General features: G+C 40.0%; 1 protein-coding gene across 1 annotated transcript in view; it reads right to left on the bottom strand.

Annotated features, from left to right (window-relative positions):
* Window positions 1–21,281, bottom strand: part of LOC122558602 (ankyrin repeat and death domain-containing protein 1A-like) — a 39,187-nt gene extending 17,906 nt beyond the window's left edge. Inside the window, exons 1-10 of the mRNA XM_043707378.1 lie at window positions 21,204–21,281; window positions 19,791–19,889; window positions 18,759–18,860; window positions 18,050–18,148; window positions 15,538–15,636; window positions 14,193–14,291; window positions 12,835–12,933; window positions 12,629–12,727; window positions 10,931–11,029; window positions 7,955–8,050 (exon numbers count right to left, since the gene is read on the bottom strand). Of these exons, the coding sequence (XP_043563313.1) occupies window positions 7,955–8,050; window positions 10,931–11,029; window positions 12,629–12,727; window positions 12,835–12,933; window positions 14,193–14,291; window positions 15,538–15,636; window positions 18,050–18,148; window positions 18,759–18,860; window positions 19,791–19,889; window positions 21,204–21,266 (954 nt within the window). The 5' untranslated portion in view covers window positions 21,267–21,281. The remainder of the gene's footprint in view (window positions 1–7,954; window positions 8,051–10,930; window positions 11,030–12,628; window positions 12,728–12,834; window positions 12,934–14,192; window positions 14,292–15,537; window positions 15,637–18,049; window positions 18,149–18,758; window positions 18,861–19,790; window positions 19,890–21,203) is intronic.
* Between the last annotated feature and the right edge of the window lie 6 nt (window positions 21,282–21,287).

Consider the following 21,287-nt stretch of genomic DNA (forward strand, 5'->3'; position numbering starts at 1 on the left):
GAGGGATTTGACTGAGACAAGGTGAGGGGAGGGGAAATTAGGAAACTGGAGAAATCTGAGTTCATCCCTTGTGGTTGGAGGGTTCCTAGGCGGAAAATGAGGCGCTCTTCCTCCAGCCATCGTGTTGCTATGGTCTGGCGATGGAGGAGGCCAAGGACCTGCATGTCCTTGGTGGAGTGGGAGGGTGAGTTGAAGTGTTGAGCTACAGAGTGGTTGGGTTGGTTGGTCCGGGTGTCCCAGAGGTGTTCCCTGAAACGTTCCGCAAGTACGCGGCCTGTCTCCCCAATATAGAGGAGGCCACATCGGGTGCAGCGGATGCAATAAATGATGTGTGTGGAGGTTCAGGTGAATTTGTGGCGGAAATGGAAGCATCCCTTGGGGCCTTGGAGGGAAGTAAGGGGGGAGGTGTGGGCGCAAGTTTTGCATTTCTTGCGGTTGCAGGGGAAGGTGCCGGGAGTGGAGGTTGGGTTGCTGGGGGGTGTGGACCTGACGAGGAAGTCACGGAGGGAGTGGTCTTTTCGGAACGCTGATAGGGGAGGGGAGGGAAATTTGAAGGTAGCGGAAATGACAACGGATGATACGATGTATATGGAGGTTGGTGGGGTGGTAGGTGTGGACAAGTGGGGTTCTGTCCTGGTGGCGATTGGAGGGGCGGGGCTCAAGGGCGGAGGAGCGGGAGGTGGAAGAGATGCGGTGGAGGGCATTGTCGATCACGTCTTTGAAGAAGGAGGCCATCTGGGTTGTACGGTATTGGAACTGGTCCTCCTGGGAGCAGATGCGGCGGAGACGAAGGAATTGGGAATATGGGATGGCGTTTTTACAGGGGGCAGGGTGGGAGGAGGTGTAGTCTAGGTAAGAAGATTGTGGATCATTGTTGAAGGAGCTGAAGTTGATTGAGCCTAGGACACTCGTCTAAGGAATTCTGCATAGTAATTTTTCATCTCAGACATCTAACTTCCAAAAAACCACAACCATCTTCCTTTACTCCAATGTCCATCTTCCACCTGATTTCCATTGACTCCTGTTTTGCTCAGGCTCCTTGATGCCACACTCGGTCAAATGCAGCCTTGATGTCACACTCACCTCACCTTTGGAACTCAGTTCTTTTGTTCATGGGTCAACAAGGCTGTAATGATGTTAGGAGCTGTGTGAAATTCAAACCAAGTATCGGGGAGCAGATTATTTATTGCTAAGCAAGTACTACTTGATAGCATCAAGGATGACACCGTCCATCACTTTACTTATGATCATGAGTAGACTGAAGTTTTCCAGGTAGGTGCCCAGGATATTCTGCTTTGTGTGTGTACAGGGTTTATCTGGGCAATTTTCCACATTGTCAGATAGGTGATAGTGTTGTAGCTGTACTGCAACAGATTAATTAGGGCTGTGGCAAATTCTAGAGCACATCTTCATGCAGTGAATCAAATTGGCTGAAGATGATGATGATGGCTATGATGATGAGGGCCTCTGGAGGAGGCCAAAATGGATCACTCAACACTGCAGGCTGAAGACTATTACCATTGGGTACCTTTTATACAGATGTGCTGGGCTTTTCCATTATTGAGAATAGGGATATTTGTAGAGAACACATTGGAGGAAGTGGGTCTATCTCCAAAACCACTACGAGACCTCTGCATTCCACAAATTCTGGTATCTTGTGCTTTATATATGTTCATCACTTTGTCAGTGGTGGTCAAGCCTTAAGTTATCTCAGCCATAAGCTCTGTATTTCCTTCTCGAAAACAATTTGATTCTCTCTTCTCCTTTGAAACACTCGTAAGACCTACCTTTTTGATTTTGCTTTTGGTCATCTGTTTTATTACCGCAGTTTTGTCCTTGTGAAGTACTTTGCACTAAAGCTGCTATATTAATGCCATCAGCAACAGAAATTGCTGGAGAAACTCAGCAAGTCCATGAGAAGGAAGCAGGGTTAATGTTTCAAGTCTGATGACTCTCCAACAGAACCAAATTCTGTTAATCCATGTTGTTGCTTAGAGACGACCTGAACTTTGGCCTTCCCCAGATTGTTGATGATTGAAACAAAACCTGTAACAACAGTTATAAGTTTGGTGGTTTTGTTTTCTGTCAGGTCCATTCTGAATCCAATATGACACTCAATGTAGCATTTCAATGTGTTTTGGACTCCTGTGGACTCAGCTGTCCTCAAAACAAGTTGCAATGCTGTTGCTCCTTTGAACTAAAGATCTTCTTGTTGTCTTCTGGATCTCTTCATTAGCATTCATGTTGGTGCAGACATTAGTGCTGAATCATGTGAACTATCTAGAAACTGTTCAACAGCAGACTTTAGGAGTTAATGTGATGAGAGGAACAGTCCTTAGCTCTTCCACTTCACTCACAAACAACATCACCTTTTATTTTAAAAGGTGTGGCAGTGATCTGCTCACTTCTCCACAACTCATTGTCATGTGCTTTCCTCTTCTGTTGCTTTAACGACACTCTCATTTTCAATTTCAACGAACAATATGAATGGGAAAGGAATGAGGAGTTGGTTTCCCACAGCCTTCAATGCCAAAGGAAACAAGCCCACTTCCCAAAGAATCTTCCACCCTTACGCAACCATTGTCCTCCAGCTCTCGCACCATGACCGTCAAAAATGCACAACTTCTCCCATTGGGTGGCTTGAACAAGGATCACTCATTTTGACCTGGGATGACTGGCACAGGGTTGGGATGACCACTCCCCAATGTGTTCAATGACCCAACTAACTTCCTTCATAAGCAAAATGCTGCAGATATTAGATATCTGATATTAAAATAACAATTGAAAATGGTGGGAATGCTCAGCAATAGAATTTTGTATTGGGCTTGTACAAAACACCATCAACAACCTGAGGGGTGGGAGTTACTTTTGATAAGAAGCTAAACTGGACCTGCCAAGTAAATATGTGGCTGTACAACAATAGCACAATACCAGTCAAGACAAAGATCCAATAATCATCCCCTATTCATCACTTTAAGCTTTCTTTCCCCCTTTCCACTATCACTGATGCACAGTGGTAGCTGTGTATACAACTCTCCAAGGCTCCTTTAATACCACCTTCCAAATCACGCATGATCTTCTCTATCTCCAAATTTTCCTCCAAGCTACACAACATTCTGGGCTGGAACTATATTGTCATTACTTCACTGTGGTGAGTCAAAATCCAAGATCTCACTCCTGAACAGAAGTTAGTCTGCAACAGTTCAAGAAGCTGACTCACCTTGAAGGCAAGAAATGCTTTCCTTTCCAAAAATGCAAAAACCCATTGACATAATATAAACAACTGGGACTGCTCAAATGTCATGGATGTTCACGAGGTCATGGGGTATGGCACTAAGCCAGAGAAAAAGACATGCTCCATTCATTCATACCTTCAAATCATCCTGGAAAATCACACACCCTGTGACCACCCAATAACAAAAGAGACATAAAAACAGGAGCAGGAAGAGGCCGTTTGGCCCCTCTATTCCACACCGCCATTCAATAAGATTGTGAGTGACAAGGTGTACCTGTGGGATCAAGTGCTCAGGAAGGAGAGTGCCACAGCAAGCATCTTGGTGGATCCTGGCAGAGCATTTCAGCTCACCTTACCTCAAAAGAAAAGCAAATAATTTTTGGGCCTTTTCTAGCCCCTGCTCTTCTTCCTTCTCTCTTTGCAGATATAAATGTTAAGGTAGGTTTCCCACTAAGTCATCCGTTAACTTGCATTTGTAATATGCACATGTCTATGGAAAGGAAGACCCGTTTGCTTTAGGCCTTTGCCACAGCTCAGCACGTTCCTGGCAGTTTTGCAGTAATCACTCAGAGTGGCTATAACTCACCACCCAGACTTTGCCGAGTATCCAGATTTAAAATTGCTCTGCCCTGTGCAAAACTAATAACGCTGGCATGTCAAAGACAAATTATTCAACAACCTTTATTCACTAACGTCACAATATGGACATTCCATTTTAGATCCTGATCCTGAAAATAATGAAGAGAGAAATTTGATGCAACAGAAAGAAACTGAGATGGGTTTATAATGATGTTGTTTGGTGCTATACTGTGAATGCAGTCTGACATCTCTGTACAAGTGTACTGTTCTTTAAAAAGCGAGTCTGCCTTTCAATGCATTCATTAGGATAAGAAAGGGAACGGATCAGTATTCAGATCTTGCAATTAATCATTAACTTGCTGAAACAAACTGAAATAATCAGCCAAATATCAGATTGATATTCCTTGTAAGTAAGCAATATTTTTAGATGAAAGATCATTAAACTTAATATACACTTTATAAAAACTTTTTTTAGTTGTTAAGAAATAGACCTTGTTTAAAACCTCAGTAATATTTTGTTGGCAAAACTAAAATTACAACCAAAAATTAATATTTATATTGTAAAATCGATTGTGAAAGTGGAAAACCTGGAGCAAACTTCAGAGAGAAGGTGCAGATAAGCTATTCCCTACTGTCTCTTTTACCACCACTGGACATTTTAAAGCACTTTACAGACAATAAAGTACCTTTTGAAATGAATTCTCAATAATGTAGCATAGGGAAAAAGCTGCCACAAACAGAGATATGACAATGGCCTGTTTTAGTGATGTTGATTGATGGATAAATATTGACTAGTAGACTGGGGAGAACTCGCTGCACTTTCTCAATATTGGTGCATGGGATGTGTTTCATCCATCCAAGAGAACTGACAGGGCTTCAGGTTAATATCTCACCCAAAGTTTGGTAGTATGGATAGTGTGACGCTTGATTATTACATTGATGTATCAACCTAAATTTTATGCATAGGTTCTGGAGGGGACTTGAATCCACAACCTTCTAACTCAAAATTACAAAATTGTTACAGAAGGTAAACCATTTGATCCATCACATCTGCAGTTGCCAAACTGGGGACGTGATAGTCTCATGGTATTATAACTAGACTCTTAATCCAGCTAATGTTCTGGGGACAAGGGTTCAAATTCCCTCATGGCATATGATGGAACTTGAATTCAATAAATAAAAAAATAAAATCTGGAATTAAGAATCTACTGATGACCATGAATCCATTGTCGATTGTTGGAAAACCCCATTTGGTTCACTTCAGAAAAGGAAATCTGCCATCCTCACCTGGTTCAGGCCTACATGTGACTCCAGCCCAACAACAATGTGGTTGACTCTCAACTGCCCTCTGAAATGGCCTAGCAAGCCATCAGTTCAAGGCAACTAGGAATGGGCAATAAATACTGGCGCTTCAGTCCTGATGAAGGGCCTTTGCCCGAAACGTTGATTTTCCTGCTCCTCGGATGCTGCCTGACCGGCTGTGCTTTTCCAGTACCACTCTAATCTAGAATAAATACTGGCCAGCTAGTGACACCTACATCCCACGAGTGATTAAAAAAGGCAAGGGAACTGACAAAAAAAAATGCTTTCAGTTGCTTATTACCAGGTTCCTCACAGATGATGAGCTGACATTTTATTTAAAATGCTTTATTTGGGGTTTAGCCTAAATTGAACTGTAAATCATTGTTACCACTCCAGTTTTGTTTTAAATTATATTTTAAATGTTGTTCAGCTGCACAGTTCATTGTGGATTTTGTGTTCAGTGACATGTGAATGAGTTTGCACAGAAGAACATGGGGAGAAACAATACTTCAGAGCAGGGATTGACAATGTGCCCAAGAAGGAAACTCTACCCCATTGAACTGAAACAATGAAAGTGTTGTTATTAGGGCGGGTCTACCATACTGGAATAATTTTGTTGACATAAATTCTGCAGTTACTGAGATACGCATAACCTTTTATGAACTAAAAACAAATTTCAATTAAACCAGATCAACCAGTCTTGCTGGAGATACATTTAGCCAACCATGGAAAACTGATGAACAGAACTTTTCCATTGCACTCAATAAAGCCACTTATTTATGAATTGCTTGAATTCTTGTATATGAATTGATAATCTGAAATCACGAACGTTTACACAACATGGACTGACTGGAGTGACTAAGTAGGAAGAACATGTATTTGCGAGAAGGTGGTAGGGTATCTGAACCTTACTAGCTTCCTGTCTGTACCAGGACTAAGGCAGCAGCAGGAATGATGGCATGGTGGCTCAGTGGTTAGCACTGCAGCCTCACAACGCCAGGGACCTGGGTTCGATTCTTGTCTTGGGTGACTGTCTGTGTGGAGTTTGCACATTCTCCCAGTGTCTGCGTGGGTTTCCTCCGGGTGCTCCGGTTTCCTCCCACAGTCCAAAAGATGTGCAGCTCAGGTGAATTGACCATGCTAAATTGCCAAGTCAGGGGTAAATATAGGGCAGAGGAACAGATCTGGGTGGGTTACTCTTCGGAGAGTCAGTGTGGACTTGTTGGGCCATAGGGCCTGTTTCCATACTGTAGAGAATCTAATTGAAAGAATAAAATGAATCAAATTTGCTCAGAAGGATTTAGGGCAGGATCCTCCAGTGGTTCATTTAACTTAATCCAACAAATGGTTAAATCTTGTAAATCAAATATGTCCCAGATTTAATTGTGAATATGTAATCTCAGCTGGGCTGGCTGTATGTCACTTTGCCAATGGGTTGCACTGTTGTGGTGTAGCAGAATGGGTGACTACAGGACAGGGTAGCAGTCATTGCCCTTGTGTGTGGAGGTCAAGGAACTATGATGCCTCCAAGGATAAAACATTGAATGTAGCAAATGTTGACTTTCTGCTGATGGAAACATACTCTGTAAACAGCCAATGGATGAAGAAAGGGAAATAAAGAAAATGGACCATGTTAATATAAAATAGTAATTACAACACAAATGGAGACCATTCACCACATGAAGTGCATGGAGTAAGCCAGCCAGTCCCACTCCTCTGTTTATCACTCTTGCCCTATATGCTCAGCTCCCTTAAGTGCACAACCAATTTCGTTTTGAAATAATTGATCACTATCCTTGAAGTAAGCGTGTTCCACATCATTACCACATACTGGACAGGTCCCCTGCATCTCCTGCTCTAAACATTAAATCCATTTCCATCGACGAGTGGGAACAGCTTTCCCTAATCTATGTTTGAAAATATCCATCAGATCTTCCCTTAACCACCTTTCCGTGAAAGATAACAATCCCAGCTTGTTCAATCCAATATTCTAGTGGTCAAACCTGAGAAGTTCAGCATAATATCCCTGCTTTTATACTCAGTACCTCTATTAATGAACATTAATCAATTAGAAAATGTGATATTTCCACACAGTTATTGTTTGAAAAGTTCAGTAATAATTAGTCCATAAGTTTATTATTAGCTTTTTATTAACAGAAAGTGCAACTATGCAAGTTCCTGGGTGAAACACAGTTGCATATTGCGTTCATGTACCTATGGTGCTTCAAAGCGATAGGACATAAATTCAATAGGACTCCTAGTCAGGTAATAGTCCTGAAGCTTTGTGCTCCAGAACTTCTTGTTGTCCATGGCAAAGTTGCCCAGTACAGCTAAAATAATGTAATTTACTTGCTAATGTAGAAAACGGTCTAGGTATACCTGTCCACACAAAAAAAAACAGGACAAAGGTCAATTATACCACCCCATCAGTTGACTCTCAACCATCAACCATGATGGAAGAGGTTGTTGATGGTGCTCACAAGGGGCAGTAATCTCTTTGTGTCTACCCTGTCAAGCCCACTAAGTAATCTTATATGTTTTAATCAGATCTCCTTTCATTCTACTAAACTCCAATGAGTACAAGCCCAAGTTACTCAACCTTTCATCAGAAAAGAAAATCCTTCCGTACTTGATATCAAGCTAGTGAACCTTCTCTGGACTGCCTTCAATTCCAGAATATCCATCATATCATACATTAAACTAGAGGAAAATAGTTGCACCGATGTTAGAGAAACCGCGATAATTAAATGTTAAGGAAACAGTTGGATAAATGCAAGATTGTCCTGAGCTTTGTCCCGTGAACCTGACTCTCAAAGCAATGGTTCTAAGGTTACTCACCTCCTTCCAGGCACAGTATCTTTCAGCTTTGATGATCATATCTACAATAATGATATGGTTGACTCTTACTGCCACTCCCAGTGGAGTTTTACCTTGCTGCAGAATTGGAAATGAAAATATTTATCTCTGGAAATTGTACTTCGTGAATTCCTGTTATTGACATTAGAATTTTTAGCATTGGCAAAAATATAGTTTGCACATTTTTGTTCAGAATGGTAGCAAATAAATGACCAGGTACAACATTCACTTAAGCATGAAAATGAAAGTTATTCTAATTTTCAATACATCTCCTTGGTACTTTAGGAATTTAACTGAACACTTCTAAATGTAACATGTTGCATCTTTCATGGTGTTAAATTAAGAAATAGCCTGAGTAAATTAAAATAGGTAAGTGATTGACAGAAGATTTGTTTATAAATAAATACATGTCTATAATGTATATTTGCTCTCTGAGACTTTGTAAGCATGGAAAGAAAGAATCATTTATTATGTGTAGTCAACTGGGATCAAGTGAATCTCTTGAAGAGTTTAAGGGTATGGGGGAATTCAGGAGGACAACATGATAGTCTGGGCAGATAAGGTTAACAATAATTCAAAGAGATTGTATAAGGACACTGAGAGCGTAAAATAGCAACTAGGGAGTGAATAGGGCCCTTTAAAGATCTGTGTATGGAATCACTGGAGATGGGCGAGATACTGACTGATTATTTTGCATCCATTTTTATTGTGGAGAAAGAAATTGAGGCGAGGGGAATTGGGAAATAAATATTGATTTCTTGAAAAGAGCCCACATTACAGAAGAGGAAGTGCTAGAGATCTTAAAAAACATAAAGGTAGACAAACCTCCTGGACCTGATCAAGCGTGTCTCAGCATGTTGTGGGAAGTTAGGGATGAAGCAAAGAGGCCCCTAGCAGAGATATTTGTATAATCTACAACCACAGGTGAGGTGCTGAAGGACTAGAGGGTGGCTGATGTTTAAGAAAGACTGTAAGGAGAAGCCTGGGACATACAGACCTATGAATCTGACATCAATGGAGGGTAAGATATTGGAGAGGATTCTGAGAGACAGATTTACACATATTTGGAGAGGCAGAAATTGATTAGGGGTAGTCAACATGGTATTGTGATTAGGAAATTGTGTCTCACAAACTTGGTTTAGTATTTTTGAGGACGTAACCAAAAAGTTTGATGAGAGCAGAGCAGGAGACTTTAGTAAAGCCTTTGACAAGGTCCAACATGGTAGACTAATTAGTAAAGTTAGATCAAATGGGATTTATGGAGAGCTTGCCAATTGGATACAATTGGATGGTGGAGGGTTTTTTTTGGACTGGAGGCCTGCGAAGATAGTGTACTGCAGGGATCGGTTCTCGGTCCAATTTTGGTATTTATAGAAACAATTTGGATGAGAATTTAGGAGGCATAGTTAGTAAGCTTGTGGATAATGCTAACATTGTTGGTATAGTCACAATGAAGGAGGTTCTCTAAGATTACAAAGGGATCTTGATCAATTGGGCCAATGGATTGAGGAGTGGCAGATAGAGTTTAATTTAGATTAATATGAGGTATTGCATTTTGGTAAAACAACAAGGGCAGGACTAGGGAGGGCCTTGGGTAATGTTATCGACCAGAGAGACCTAGAGACCTAGTAGTTTCAATTCTCGCAGTATAGCTTTGCACTCTCAGGTTCCTCAAATGTTTAGCTCTTAGTAAATGGCAGCTATGTCTGCTCTATGATTTCAGATTCAGTACCATCTTTACTGACGTCCTCTGAATGCTTTCAAATATCTTAGTATTAATTGTACTTAAGCGTGGTCCGTTGAAGTTTTATTGTCAATGTGGATGTTTACTTGCTATTGTGGATTCTTTGGGCCAAATGGGCTCTTTCCTCATAGTATGATTACAAACCATAATTTCAGAAAACCCAAGGACATAATGAACTGTTAACACCAACATGTGCTTTTAAAAAGATGACTGATACAGCCAAAAGATGACCGTGAATGTAAATTCAGTGGCTGTTTGGAGAGGAATTATGGAACGTCACATCCAAAGGTGTCATAGAAGTTTTAATTTGAGAAATGACAAAATAAACTGTTACCTCCTGAGCTACTCATGTGCATTAGTCTGGGGTTTGAGCACTGATGTGGTACACATTTGAAGAACTATCCACTAGTCACCCCAGGATAGCAAGTAAAAGAATAAACCCTTCTGAATGCTGAAAGCTAATGAGTAATGACAGTTCAAAGGTAGACAAGTCAAAAGAATTTTGGCTTAACTGTGAAGCCAAGATTCTAGAAATCAACTGTTCAACGATCAAAATCCTACTATCTAATAATTGCAAGTGACTCAGAGATTGATCCGGATGTCTTTTAACTTTTACCTTTTCTTGCACTCAATTCTCACTTTCAATCCATGTGGGATGTGTGCAGTGTTATTATTTCTTCTCATGTTTAGTAATTTTAAAAGACTCCCTGTTGTTAACTTGGTCTAGGAGAAAAGGTATCTACATGGGAAGGGAACCTTTCCGTGATCTGCTGTGGGACAGGAAGATATAGAATTGGAGCCAGTTCATCCCCCCTCACCTGGAGCTTAATGCTTTGGGGTGACCCATCTGGATCCGTAACAAACTGGAGAACCTTATCTGAGGACTGGGTGGAACCTTTGCCATAAAGACTCTGCTTTAAGGAACCAACTTTGCCCTCGAGCATGGGACCAACTGCACATTTACACAAGATAAAGCAAAGACTTTTTTCATGAAACCTTCCATCGTTTGCTACTTTTAAAAATTATTCAAAAGGTTTCTAAGGACAATAAGCCAAATAAAGTGTTCCCAGAGAATCCTGTAAATCTGCATGACTGTCCATTTTAACTTTAATCAAATAAATTCTGAACACAGGCTTCGTTGAACTGTATATTTGTTAACACCACTTAATACCCGCACACCATCCAATATGTCACATTGTGCCCAGTCAACAAACCTTGTCCTTTTGTTTCAAGTCAATATCTGCTTTCAACAGCAATTCCACCAAGTCAGTTCTTCCAAGCTCAGCTGCCAGATGCAATGGATTCTGGTTTCTCTGGAGGATGACCAAAGATTAATTTGCCTTAGAACATTTTAAATTATTCACTTTACCATTATACGAGGTTTGCTATTTATTATTTTCTCCTTGCTCTGTTGATAACCCCAGAACATACCGATTCTGGAATGTACAGACTGTTTCAGAATCCATCCATTCAACAAGAGAACTCAATCTACTCCACCAATGAATAAACAAGGAGAAACATTCAGCAAGGAAGTCGGATGAATGGGTGATTCACTTTGATACTTCCTGACATAGGTCTTTCTGTCAAGTCTAAGAAATAATTTAGAAGCTACCTTCTAACTGTGTGCTTGATACGTGTGATTTTGGTGCTCAGCCCTTAAAAGGTCACAATGATCACTGGTTATACTCTTGTAAAAACTCAAATAAATCACAAAAGTAATAATATTGTTGATCGTTCAAATGAATTAAATTTTAATGTCCCCCACCTTCTGCCCTTTTAATTCATTAACTAAATTTTTGCAAACTTTTTCAATTTTATGTCAGCATATTGAATATGATAATGTATCATGCATTTCAATTCACTGGCAAAAACTCAAACAACATTGCAATAGCTGGTAGAAGTTTTTGGTGAAAACCGACTGAAAAGAAATAGGGCCACAATCATTCCCCACCCCATGTCTTCCAAACAGACCTGGACACTAAATAGATCCACTGCTTAACCTGATTTAGTTGAACTTACCTGAATTCATCCATATTAGATTAGACTCCCTACAGTGTGGTAACAGGCCCTTGGCCCAACAAGTCCACACCTTCCCTCAGAAGAGCAACCCACCCAGACCCATTTCCCTGTGACTAATGCACCTAACACTATGAGCAATTTAGCATGGCCAATTCACCTGACTTGCACATCTTTGGACTATGGGAGGAAACTGGAGCACCCGGAGGAAACCCACGCAGACACGGGGAGAATGTGCAAACTCCACACAGATAGTCGCCAAAGGCTGGAATCCAACCTGGGCCCCTGGTGCTGTGAGACAGCAGTGTTAACTGAGTGGCTCATCCACTGAGCCACTGTGTCACCCTTAGCTCATGCCTAGCGTACAATATCTGCAAGAAAACGTTACAGCAAGGTTACAAATGGTGGGTGGTGGGAGTACATCTTATTGTCATGTTCAAAATCCAAGAATCCCCCAATCCTTGAAACATTCCTGTCTACCTTGGAAAAATGAAAGCACTTTGACGGTGTCCTCAGCCTGAACATCCTTCTCAAGTTCTGTAATTTGGGTAGGGATGCACCAAGGGCCTAAGGACGACTTCTCATTGTCCTAATGTGTTCTTGCCCAACAGTGAGAGAGGCTAATGAGGCAGCGGATAGTTTAGGTTTTTCTTGCTTCATTTGAGTTGGATTGTAATTCTTAGATCAGTTGCATTTCTGAGAAATTTTCCTGAAATCCAGGATAACTCTAAGCAAGTCATGGCCCAGCATTAGCTATCTCTTTTGGTAACCCTTTTCCTGGAGTTGTGTTACCCCAAACCAGAGGAAAGTTAGCCAATCTCTAACCCGTTCCCAAGCAATGATGCTACATTCTGCTATTTGTCTAAATCCAGTGTGATCAGCCTTTGAAAACTTACTTCATCCACAATGTTAACATCACATTTGGATTCCACGAGGAGTTGTGCAACAGACGTGTGTCTGTTTTTAACAGCCAAATGTAGACAGGTTTCTTTTTTCTATAACAGATTAAAGAAAGAAATCACAGGACAGAATGAATCATGGTGTCACGAGGCATGGCTTGTAATACTGAGCTATATCCCCTTTCATTGCCTGTGGTACTTACATTATTTTGAACATTATAATTCATTCCAGCATTGATAAGAATCAAAGCCATGGAAACATCACCTCTCTCTGCTGCAATGTGCAAGGAACTCAAATCGGTCTGAAAGGGAATTAAGTAGAATTTATCAAATTATGTTTAAAAATGAACCAGCGTTATAATTCAGATAATGGGGCACCTGAACACCCTCTAGCTCTCAACCTGCCATGTGACTAATTCTTTGCCAAAATTGCAGGAAAGAAATCTCAATTTCCACAATGTAAAAAACATTTCAATGATATCATACCTTTAATTTCAAATTTATATTTCATATTTCTAATACTACTAAAAAGGAACCAGCATTTTACTGTAGAGATCAACCAATATTGCACAGTAGCACTGATACAACAGTGAATACCTAAACATTTTCTTGTGGGGTATTTAATGTGGAAGACAGTGGTGTACTTAGTCCCTATTCTCCAGTAATTCTATTTGAATGATTTCTCAAAGATGATTGTGTTAAAGCTCCTAACTTCATTTCAATAAAACCACAGTCATCGCCTTCATCACGATGCATGGTTGACTTCTGCTTCTACATCTCCTGGTCATAGTTTAGAAAACAAAATGTAAAAAAAAAATCAGAACAGTTCCATTTTGGCTTCTCAAATTGTTCCAATCCTCTCTTTCTCTAAGCCCCTCTCCTCTCTCTTTCCCTCATTAATTACAACCATTTCTCCCCTTCTTCCTTGTCTCATCTCTCCCTGCTTTTTCTCCACTTGCCCCCGCAGCCCCTCACATCACTTTGCTCCTTGCCCTCCCAGCCTTCCTTTTCCATCGTCCTGCTTCCCATCATTCTATTTGTCTCCTCACATTTCCCCTCCCCTCCCTTCTAGTTCCCTTGCAGAGCTCTCCCTCTCACCGCTCATTTCTCCTCAGGCCTTCTCCCTTCTCAGACCTTCACCTACCTCTTCCCATCCTGTAACCTCTTACACTCGCTCCATTCCTCCTTTCTCTTTTTTCTTTCCTCCCCACTAACCCCATTTTTTCATATTCTATAGCCTATCCAATCCCAAAACAAATATTCCATTGCTGATCCAGTCCAACTTCAGGATTTGAAGAGGCAGGCAGCCAATGAGGATTTTCTAAAAATAGGTGACAGTGAGACAAATACCAGCAGCTCTTCAAATTAATACTAATGAAACCTGGACAGGGTTTTGACCTAGTAGTGTACTTGGTGACCGATTGAATCCTGGAGCTAAACAAATCTCAGTCCCTATGTTTCACATTTCTTTTGATCCTAGAGTTAAATATACAGAAGGAGCCTCTACAAAGCTCAATGGACAAATAGTACATTTCTAAAGGATACAAAGGGTTTGATGTACCTTTGGTAAAATATTAATGTCACTTCCTGCTTCCAGCAACAGTTGCACACATTCCTGATGATTTCCAACAACAGCCAGATAAAATGCAGTCTCGCCCTCCTGACAATAATACAGAGGTAATATCATATTAAACACATTTCCATTGCTCAGATAATTCAGATATATAGAGAAGCTAGGTGTACAAGTGCAGTTTCCTGAGATTATCTATTTCAGTCATGAGATTTCATCAACCATATCCCAATCCTTTTTCAAGTTGACTATTTCCCCTCAGCCTTTCAAAGTACTGAAAATCCAAACAACTTGTGTAAGGCTTAGGACAGAGAACTAGTATGAATTTTAATTCCAATCTATCTGATAGCTCAACAATTTAAAATCAGAGAATGAGTATCATTTCATACAATCGCACGTGTTAGTAATGGATTACACCATTCATTGCAAAACATGCAGTTTCTGTAACATACATGTATCATATTTACTTATTTATGCTACTTAACTATGTGATCTACCTGTTTTGCTCGCAAGACAAAGCTGTTCGCTGTGCCTTGGTACACATGACAATAAATAAATTCAATTCAATTCAATCAATGGTCAGTACCAGTACCAGTACTGCGAATTAATCAGTACCAGTACCAGCATAAAAGCAAATTACTGCGGATGCTGGAATCTGAAACCAAAAGAGAAAATGCTGGAAAATCTCAGCAGGTCTGGCAACATCTGTAAGGAGAGAAAAGAGCTGACGTTTCGAGTCTAACTGACCCTTTGTCAGTTAGACTCGAAACATCAGCTCTTTTCTCTCCTTCCAGATGCTGCCAGACTTGCTGAGATTTTCCAGCATTTTCTCTTTTGGTTCCAGTACCAGCATAGTCAGGTATGTCTTTTAAAAGCTGAAAATGTGTTGCTGGAAAAGCGCAGCAGGTCAGGCAGCATCCAGGGAACAGGAGAATCGACGTTTCGGGCATAAGCCCTTCTTCAGGAATCTGCCCAAAACGTCGATTCTCCTGTTCCCTGGATGCTGCCTGACCTGCTGCGCTTTTCCAGCAACACATTTTCAGCTCTGATCTCCAGCATCTGCAGTCCTCACTTTCTCCCCTATGTCTTTTAAAAGAACGTAAATCTTTACTTTAAAGGCACTGACAAGCAGAGACAACACAAACTATTTCTAAACAGTTAGGATGAATCTGCCAACTTTTCATTATTTTCTGGGATATGAGCATCGCTGGCTAGGCCAGCATTTATTACCCATTCCTATTTGCTATTCAGCTTATTTTCTGATTTTTGAAAGATACAAGAAGAGTAAAATGTATTTTCATAAGGGTTTCTAATTAATGTCATCGCAATAACTTACCTCATTCTCCTCATCTATTAGATTCCACTCTCTCAGCAGCTCTTCAACGACTAACATATGACCATTCTTGCCAGCAAGGTGCAAGGCTGTGTTACCTTCCTGCACAATGGGAGCAAAAACCTCTTTTATTACCTTCCTGCTAGGAACAGAAAAATCTGTGAAAGATACAGTAAAGAAAATGACTGCTACAGCCACTGAAAGAGGGTTTAATGAGGGGAACTAACTGGATGGAACTTACTGACAGGCCACAGGCAGGACAGGCTAAATGCCCCTCTTCAATGCTTCAAGATTACATGATTCTAAGTAAAAGGAAACTTCACTGGCATTCACAAGAGAAGAACACATATTTTGCTTCCGTCTTCACTATGGAGAATGCAAAAAAAATTCCAGTAAGTATCAATCAAGAGGTGGAAAGGAGAGGGGAATTGGGTGAAATTAAAATGATGAGGGGAGTGGGAGTACCTGAACTAATGGAACTATGTGCTGACAAGTGAGAGGTGAATGTCATCCTAGAGCCTTAAAAGAGGTTGGTAATGAGCAAGATGCGTTAGTGCAAATTTTCCAAAATACCAGAGATTCAGAAAAGTTTCAACAGACTGGCAAGTAACAAATATAACGCCCTATTCAAGTGAGAACAGAATAGTAAACAGGAAATATACGGCAGCTACCACAACATCTGTTAAAATCAATCATTAAAAAGTTGACAGCTGGGCACTTAGAAAAAAATTAAGACATTTGGGAAGATTGGAGAGAGAGAAATCATGTTCAACTAATTTATTAGACTCCTTTGAAGGAGTAATATGTTCTGTGGGTAAAGGGGAGCCGAAAAGCTCATAGTGTAGGGGAGTAACATTAGCATTGACAGCAGTTTGGCTGGTTGTCAAAAAAAAACAGAGAGTACGCATACACAGCTCTTTGTCTGATTAAGAGGATGCGATGAGCAAACTCCTTCAAGAATTTCTAACTTTCTATAATTCACAGCAATGACTCAGACAAGGGAAGCGAAAGCATGATTGCTGACACTTTCAGATGACGCAAAGATGGGTAGGAAAGTATGTTCTGAAGATGATGCAAGATAAATAGATAGAGCTTGAGTGAGTAGGTTAACAACTGGCAGGTGGGAATGTAATGTTGGAAAACGTGAAGTTGTTCATTTTGGCAGAAAGAACCAAGAAGCAAAATTTTGCAAGCATGGGCGAGTTGAGCACTGTCAGTATTCTGCCTGTTGCAAACAGCCGAAGGGATACACTGCTTGATGCAACTCACCAGTTGTTAGGAAATATAGCATTCGCACCTGACATTAGACTGGTACCGAAATTCATATATAAAATTTGCATATTGGTCAGAATGTCTTTTTGGCTTGACAGCACCCTCTTGTCATTGGTGAATAGCACTTGTGTTGTTAGTGCGTCGCTGTGAAACAGTTAGCTTCACCAACTTTTATGATATGTTACCCTTCCAGTGCAATCTGAGAGAGACTGGGCACTTTTCATAGTGATCTTCGATCCATTTGAGAGTTTGCACAATAAACAACTACTAAACCACAATAAGGTCAAACTTGCTCAGCATTTCTTCAAAAAGAAACACCTTCATCCCACAATCCAGTGAATTTCCTCTGAACTGCTTCCAATGCAACTACATCCCTTCTTAAATAAAGGATTAGAACTATATCATTACTCTGGGCAGTTATACCAAGACTTCCCCCTTTAAAAGGAGACAGTGAGGTCTGCAGATGCTGGAGATCAGAGTTGAGAGTGTGTTGCTGAAAAAGCACAGCAGGTCAGGCAGCATCCAAGGAGCAGAAAAATCAACGTTTCAGGCCGGAGCCCTTCCTCACCTTCGTGAATTGGTGCAGTTACACCAACTATACAGTGAGGGGAGAAGTTCCAAAATCCTAACCCAGCAACAGCAAAGGAACTGCGATATAGTTCCAAGTTGGAATGGTATGTGATTTGGATTGGAACTTGCAAGAAGTGGTATTCCAATGCATCCTGCCCTTATTCTTCTGGGTGGCAGAGGTATGGTTTTGGAAGATGCTGCCAAAGAAGCTTTAGTGAGTTGCTGAGGTGTAGTCCATATGTAGACAGTAAATACCTCTTCCACTGTGCATTAGAAGTGGAGGAAATGAGTGTTTAAAATGACAGACAGTGTGTTAATGAAGTGGACTGCATTGTCCTAGATGGTGTTGAACTTCTTGAGTGCGATTTGAGTTGCATTTTTCCAGGCAAGTGGACCGTTTCCAACATATTCATAACCTGTAAGTGATTGTAAGTGGTGTACAGGCTTTGGAGAGTCAGAAATATACTGATACTGAGATGACTAAATATCTGCAAGAAGCATGTCCAGAGTTATCAGTAGTGTGGGGTGGGGAGACCTTCATCATTTATTGTTGTCAATGATAATCCATCATCATGAGAAAGGGTGAAATTTGCTTACAACATTAAGAGAGGTTGAAAGATGAACCACGAGAAATGTGGCCATGAGTAAATAACAAACATTCAGATGCTATTACCTTGTCCTTCTCCTGTGTAGTATATTCAAACTCAGCCAACATGTTCACCATTTCAAGACATCCATGTTCAGCTGCTAAGTGATAGGGTTTTTTACCTTTCTATAAAAGAAGAAATGCAGTAGTTCACCTTAAAACTGCCTTTGTAGTATATTTCATCCCAGGCTCTTCCTGGGAATTTCATTTGATGAATCTATAATTGACAGAAATGGGAATCAACTCTCCCTAACTCCCCACCACTTTCAATGGATGAACTCATCAAGACAAGCTATACCTGACAAAATGTAAGTAGATGTAAGCTAACTGCATCTAAGTGAGGGAAATCCTTGATCCCACCTTGATATCCAATATTAAGGGGTTGATAGAAAAGAGCCTCAAGAGTGGATATTTTTCAGGTTAAGAATAAAGATATGGCAACACGCATCACACATTCCTAAAAGCCCAGGTACACCACCATCCACTGCCACACTGGCATTACTCTCCAGCAGAGGAACCTGTCTGCTAGGCTTGACCCAGAATTTAAAATTTAACCAGGGTCAAAAGATATCTCAGGGGTAGACAGAAGTGTTGGCCAATGATGGAGACATGCAAAAAGCCAAATTTCCCAAGGTACTGAATTAGATTAAAACCACAAGATTTCTCCCTTTTAGTTTAAGCATGTCTTGAAAAAATTGAGTCAAATGGAACTATTTGTTTACTTTTTTTCTCATACCTCTGTGGGCTTGTTCAAATCCAGCTGCGCATCTTTAATTAAATATTGTACAATTGAAGCATGGTTGTTTTGAGCAGCACAATGGAGTGCGTTCATTCCTTCCTAAAGGCAAGAACAAACTCATTTAGATATTTTCAGCAATGGTCAAATGTTATACTGTAAAAGACTAATAGCAATACATTTTACATTGACTATTAATGTCAATTTAGAGAACTGCTGTCAAAAAATGTCTAGCTTTCTAATGGCTATAACAGGTGAACGACTATAAAATCAGCCCTGAATGTTTCACAAATAGACAAACGTGAGATGAAATAATAACCTCTGATTAGTGGTGTAAACTGATCTCAACGAATAATTGGAATGTTTTTAATCCTTTTCCTTCAGGCTAGTAATCAAAAATTAAAAATCCAAGAAATTTGAAATTGAATTTCACAGGACTATGAAATTGACATGATGCAGTGACATCAATGTGCATTGTTTTTAGATCAATATCTGGTCTCAATGCTTTTGTCATCTTTGTAGAAGACGAACCTGACTTTCTGGAGAGAAACCCTTTGTCTTAGTAACACAAGTTCCATTTTTAAAAAACTAAATATTGGTGAGTTTGAATAACTGGTATCTGCAGTAAACACTCTCGCTAAACAGTCTAATAAATATTGCCTAACTCAGCATTTGAAAATCTGAAAAATTGGTGCAGTGAACAAGAATATAATGATAGAGTAATAGAAAGTTACATCTTTATCACTGTATACATAAAGACTTACAGCTTTGCCACTGGCCTAATGCTCCTTCCTGAAATATACAATTCTTAAATAACATATTGAATAGATAACGCACATGGGGCAACATTCATTAAAACAATCTATCTTAACCCAATCAAGAGCCGCAGTAGATAGTTCAAGAGTGAAAAAGGGAAATAAAAATTATTATATATGTTCCACCCCAAGTATCAAACTACAGATATTTTACATATCTGAATACCAACAGCACTCTTGTCACATTAAACATGTGGTGGAGTAACACGACACATACCTCATTTGTGGATTTTTGATCAGCACCTTTCTCTACCAACATTTTCAAAATACTCAGGTGTCCAAACCAGGCTGCGAGAAGAAAGGCATTCATTCCATGCTTCAAAGAAAAATGAAAACCATTTTGTCAGCATCATTCTATGAGTCTCCTTCACATTTCAGACCCCACTAGCTGCAGAGAACATGAAACCACTGCCGTAGAATCATGCAGCATTCAGCTCATTAGGTCTATGCTGCCTCTATGAAAAAGCTTTCCCAGCTCCTGCTCTTCCCCACAGCCCCTGAATTATTTCTTTTTCAAAATTGATGTAATTCCCTTACAAAAAACTATAATTAATCTTGCCACTTTGAAATTTCAAGCAGCACATTCCCAAATATCAGAACTTTCTGTAAATGTGAATTTCTCCTCAACCTTCTGCTTTTATGAATTATCTTAAAATTGGAAGTGAAAAAGAATAGGACTATTTATTCTTAATAGATCATCAGAGATTGTTCTGTTATCCAGAAGCAAAAAACAAAATTCACTATGTCTGCACCTACACTATGAATTTTAACATAGCTTAGGTAAGAATTGATATATTGAATTAGCACAAAATTTTCTGAACAATTTAAATTGAGGAATTTTTCAATTCTGGTTAAAAATATATAATGGGGTCACCTCAGACCAAATGAGGCTCGTTCTCTTGATGTATGGAGTATACGAGGAAACAAGGTGAAGTAACAGTAACTTCATTCCAGATTAACACTTAGTAAACTAAGCAACTAAACACACTGGCTGAATTCCAATAACAACAGAAACTCAGAGTCAGCATAATGACTTTGGCTGACAGTGCAAAAAGGGAGATATCATATTTATTTGTCCACTATGTATTTCTTCCAAATTTCATTTCATTTAAAGTCAATGACAATATAACTCAGAAGGTTTGTAACATGGGCAGTTTGGCTGATTCAAAATCAAAATCACCCTTGAATTTCTTTTCACTACTACTCCACCACATCAGAAAATCAAATTTACCAAGATGCACTGTACTACAAAAGGTCTTGTGGTACAGTCAGTAGCATTTTATTACTCTGGGCCTGAAGTCCCTTTATTGAGTGCCACTCCAGGATTTGATGACCAAGGCAAGTGTGTTCATAGGCCAGCCACACAGGTTGAGTATCAACCTCCAAATTATTCCAATACATGCCAATAATAGGAGATAAAAGTGGGAGAGATTCCTGGTCAGTCATGTGTTGGAAAGGACATGTAGCCTTTACTATTGCTTTCCATACATCATGCTACAACATGCATGACAGAGTAAATATTGCCACAGCAACATGGACACCTTGAGTGATTTGTAACATACCACCCTCTGCACTGGGAAGACATACAAATGTTGAGTAACTGCCATTTAGCAGTAGGATTTTCACAAACCTTATCTTTAATGTCCACCACTGCATTGTGTCCAAGCAGAAAGGCAACAGCATTTTCATTCATGTTCGCAACAGCAAAATGTAA

The sequence above is a fragment of the Chiloscyllium plagiosum genome, chromosome 2 (assembly GCF_004010195.1).
Source record: "Chiloscyllium plagiosum isolate BGI_BamShark_2017 chromosome 2, ASM401019v2, whole genome shotgun sequence".
Lineage (NCBI taxonomy): Eukaryota > Metazoa > Chordata > Chondrichthyes > Orectolobiformes > Hemiscylliidae > Chiloscyllium > Chiloscyllium plagiosum.